Source organism: Pteropus vampyrus, unplaced genomic scaffold (assembly GCF_000151845.1).
Source record: "Pteropus vampyrus isolate Shadow unplaced genomic scaffold, Pvam_2.0 Scaffold360, whole genome shotgun sequence".
NCBI lineage: Eukaryota > Metazoa > Chordata > Mammalia > Chiroptera > Pteropodidae > Pteropus > Pteropus vampyrus.
The window spans coordinates 559,121-563,556 of record NW_011889141.1 but is presented as its reverse complement, the minus strand read 5'-3'; the positions used below and the strand labels follow the sequence as shown (position 1 = coordinate 563,556).

General features: G+C 46.6%; 1 protein-coding gene, 1 long non-coding RNA gene and 1 pseudogene across 2 annotated transcripts in view; 1 reads left to right on the top strand and 2 right to left on the bottom strand.

Moving 5' to 3' along the window:
- The window catches only part of GIF (gastric intrinsic factor), a 16,102-nt gene that overhangs the window by 7,346 nt on the left and 4,320 nt on the right, over positions 1–4,436 (bottom strand). Inside the window, exon 6 of the mRNA XM_023522889.1 lies at positions 3,357–3,538. Coding sequence (XP_023378657.1) covers positions 3,357–3,538 — 182 coding nt within the window. The remainder of the gene's footprint in view (positions 1–3,356; positions 3,539–4,436) is intronic.
- On the bottom strand, positions 2,187–2,305 carry LOC111731305 (annotated as a pseudogene).
- LOC111731298 lies at positions 3,298–3,963 on the top strand. The gene is made up of 3 exons (XR_002777064.1): positions 3,298–3,507; positions 3,624–3,750; positions 3,845–3,963. It is a non-coding gene; the product is annotated as an uncharacterized LOC111731298 (long non-coding RNA).

The following is a 4,436-nucleotide window of genomic DNA, read 5'->3' as shown; positions in this document are numbered from 1 at the left end:
TGCCACCTTCTTGGTGACAGTGATTGGTGGGCACATGTACCAATAGAGTCTTTCCCTGATATACAGACACTGGAAGAGAGAAGCCTTTTTCCCTTCCGCTGGGGTAATTCGGCTGGTACTGTCTGAGTGAGCACTGAGCCGCTGGTGACCATCTCCCTCAGCCACTTGGAAAAAGCTATGGAGCAGGAGAGAATGATAAAATACCGGGGGTGGGAGATGAAGAGAAGAACGGTCCCTGATATGATTTGAGCCCTTTATTCTGATTCATCCTGACATCACCTAATCCAGCCCTGGATGCCCCAGTTTATGTAAAATAGTAAGTCCCCATTTTCTTAAGCAAAAATTATTTGAGTGGTTGTTATTTGCAAAACGAGACTTGATTTCAAGACACAAGGAACTCATTCTACTTTGTTGAATTTTATGTCTCATGGGTAAAATAGAAACCAAAATTCCTGCCTGCTTTAGGGGGTGTCATTTGGGGTTCAGATGGGATGATGCGCACAGTCATTTTGTACTGTGTGGCAGATAAGCTATCATGACCACCTCCCTCCCCTTACGCTTGTGATGACCACGGCCACCAGAGCGTTGTTAATGGGCTGACATCGCTGATGACTGATTTATCTGGAGCTTGAGATGGGATATGGGAGAAGGGAGAGGAGAGTCAGAAATGGCTCTGGGAGCCAGAGGCAGTACCATGAGCAACTAGGCAGTTTGGACAGACACAACCATCACTGCTAACCTCCATTAACCTTGGTGGCCTTGAACCAGGGCTCTTGCCAGAGCCCCCTTTTTGGTTTGGGAGCACCAGGCAGGTACTCCTCAGCAGCCATGCCTTGTCTGCCGGCCATATTCACCCCACAAATCCCACTAAGCGAGGTGTATCCCCTTGAGATAACGCACGTCCAACACCAGCTCTCTAGAGAGAAGTGAACGTGAAGCTGCGAGAAGTCACCGATAACTGCGTTAATAACCCAGCTTTATCAGATGCCTTTCCAAGTCAAGTTCCTGTCACAGGAATCTTGAACACGTTAGCATATCGATGGAAGAAAGAGTAGAAACTCTGGAACAGAGGAAAGGCCTCATGAGTGCCTTTGGGAAGCAATGTGGGTGGCCTAGGCCAGGGGTTCCCAACCCTCAGGCCGCGGACTGGTACCAGTCCGCGGCCTGTTAGGAACCGTGCCGCACAGCAAGGGATGCGTGGCTGGCGAGCCAGCAAAGCTTCATCTGTATTTGCAGCCACTCCCCAGCGCCAGCATCCCTGCCTCAAATCCGCCTCTGATCGTCATAGGAGCACCAGTCTCTGGTGCCACGAAGGTTGGGGACCGCTGGCCTATGCCACTTGAGAGGCACTGATATCCTGGAGGATGGTGAGTAAAGGCTGAATAGGAAGATTTATGTCACCCCTCTTCTGCTGGGAGAGACTGTGAACAATTATTCAACACTACGTTGTGCCTGTGGTGTGTTTTTTTTAATACCTTTGCATCCTTGTTATGGGGGAAATTAAATTCAGATAAATTCAATATTTGCCTAAGACAGTGGCGGATCTGGGATTTAAATCTAAGTAGTTATAGCTCCAGAGCCCTTTACTTTTCTACAGCAGAACAGAACATTTTGGATTAGAAAAAGGTTACATATTAGACATTCGGATTAGACACATTCAGTGGTTTCAGACTTCAGGCTGTCTGGGTAAACTCCAAATATGGGACATAAGCAAGGAGGGGGAGGCTTTGTATCATTAACCAGCAAGAAATCCACGTGGCCTGGGTTATCTGGGTATGGATGAGGTCCTGTCTTTTCATAGGCAAAGCTTTAATTCTCATGAACAGCTTATCAGAGTGTACCCTGCAGGCGATAAAATCCCAAACAGAATTCACAAACCACATTAGCCAAAGCAAACACATTAGACAGAAGCAAACACTTCTGTCTTGCACTCAGGTGAAGCAAGGTTATTCTAAGTGAGTCATAACTAAGGCCCTTCTTATGTCCCTTTCAGACTGCCTTTGTTCCTCCACACAGCTTTCTAGACCTGAGCCCGGGATCGGTCTTGTATGATTCAGCCATGGTACCAGAAGAGTGTTATTCCATGGCAAAATTTCGCTGACCGTGACATGACAGAAACTGGCTTTGTTCTCACTGGTTGCTCCTGTACGTGGCACATTGGAGTGGGGATTTTTTTTTTCTTTTAATGCCTACAGCACCTGGTCTTCCTATGTGGTCTCCCATCCAAATACTAACCAGGCCCAACCCTGCTTAGCTTCCGAGATCAGACGGGATGGGGCTTGTTCAGGATGGCATGGCCATAGACTAGAGTGGGGATGTTTAACACCAACTAATTTTTAGTCTGTTTATACCCCTTGCTAATTTTTAATGCATGAAATATAAATACCAGTCTCCATCCACCCTCCCACAGCCCCCAAGGAGGATTTTTTTTTTTTTTCTAACACTAGTTCAGAGCTATATTAGCTTTAGAGCTGGTTTCTTAACTCCACAGGTCTCTGTTTCCTGGGCTTTCTGAGCTGAGAAAATCATGATGTAGTTTTTCTATTAATTCCATAGGGAATTTTGAGACTTGAAAGCACAAACTTCATAGTTTGGACTAGAGGAATTGGCCACAGATGACCCTTTGGTTTCTGATTCTGGTTGGTTATCTCTCCCCATTGTCACTGGTATGTCTTCCATAGGATGATGTTACCCTAATCAGCCCTAATCAAGGTGGGCCAGGGGGAGGGTGTATTCAGAGCTATATCAAGAGCATCTTATAGGATCCAAGCCTGGGAATCTGTGCTAAGGAAGCATAGGACTGAGTGTGGACTTGGCCACCAGACACACCTGGCTCTGCCATTTATTAGGGTTCTTTGTGAGGTTGAAATGAGATCAAGATTCAAATAGAGCATGGCCGAGATTCGATGTCCAGTTTGCTTTAGACTGTTTTCATTAATCATTTTGAATACAAGCCTGTCTTTCTTCTGGGCCAAGATAAAGGGCTGAAAAAAGAACACTTGACCAGCCAGATGGAATCAGAAAATTCATTATTTTATATGTCAAACTTTCATTCATCTATAATTATTATGAACAAATTGATTGTAATTAATAATAAACCAATACATATTTGGATTTCTTTTTTTTTTCCCAAGGAAGAGAAAAGAGTTCATGTCGATTCATTTTCACATTTTACTTGTGAAGTGAGAAGGAATGAACACTTACCCCATTCTACCAGTAGACAAACTGAGGTCCAGGCACCACAAGGAATCGACCTCAAGTACACCAGCTGCTCTTTCCGAGAGGTATTAGAAGAAGCCTGGTCTCTTGACCCTACAGTCCAATCTTATTGGCACGGACCCTAACGATGTCCTCACCTGCATGGCAAGGCCAGTACTGTAGATGTTCCCGATGAGGCCACTCTCTCTGATCCTGGTGCCGATGTTCTCCACAACCTCCTTTAGGACCTGACCGAACAAGGTTCTGTAATCTTCCTCTGAGCCTACAGGGATCTTGTTGTACATACAGGTCAGTGCCAAGGTCATCACTGCTTCTGTGTCTGTGAATCACAGGGAGATAAGACAGCCACCACCACAACGCGACCTTTACCATGTTCCAGGTGCATTATCTCTTTTACTCTCCAGGACAACCTGTGTGACAGGACCTGTTATTATCTCCATTTAAGGGATGAGAAAATGAAGGCTCGGAGAGGTTAAGTGACTGCCCAAGGCCACAAAGTCAGTAAGTAGCAGCACCAGGACCTGAACCCAGGTACGTATGACTGCACAGCTCATGCTTTTCACTGATGTCGACCAGCAATATATTCTATCCCCCTTCTCTTGTCTCAATGTTTATCTTTCAAAAGGTCACCAGTTCTTGAAGCCCCGGCCATCAGCACCTCTCAGCGAAGCCTCCCCTGGTCATCCCGGCACAAGTGCAGCCCCTCCTGCACTCCTGGAGGAGTTGTTGTTTGTACCTGCTTCGCAGTCTGCGCTCTCTCTGCTGTTTTGTTGTTACTGTGCTCTGTGAACTCCTGGATGGAGGGGACTTGGCGTCCCCCTTAGGACCCAGCACAGGGGTCTTTCTGTTATTTGTACCGGAGAACACGTGCGGATGGAATGAGCAAGCTCTGTCATGACAGGACCAGAACCGGCAAATGAAAGACTTGCCAGGTGGCATTTTTTCTTTCGTTGACCTTCCCCTCCCCACCCCAGTCTCTACCTGAAGGTCAGGTGACCTCACTGAAGGGGACTGCATCGTTGAAACAAGTATTGTAAAAAAACGTCTGAATTTTCTGAACTGGCAGAGACACCCCAGATGGGAAGCGGAGGCCAGTCTGTTCTTGACCCACAGGAAGGGTACCTGAGTAAATATCTATCTGCTTCTTGTTCTGAATGAGGCCGAAATGAGAGAGGCTGCTGACGAGGCACGTATCAGGGAGTGACATCCTGACAGAA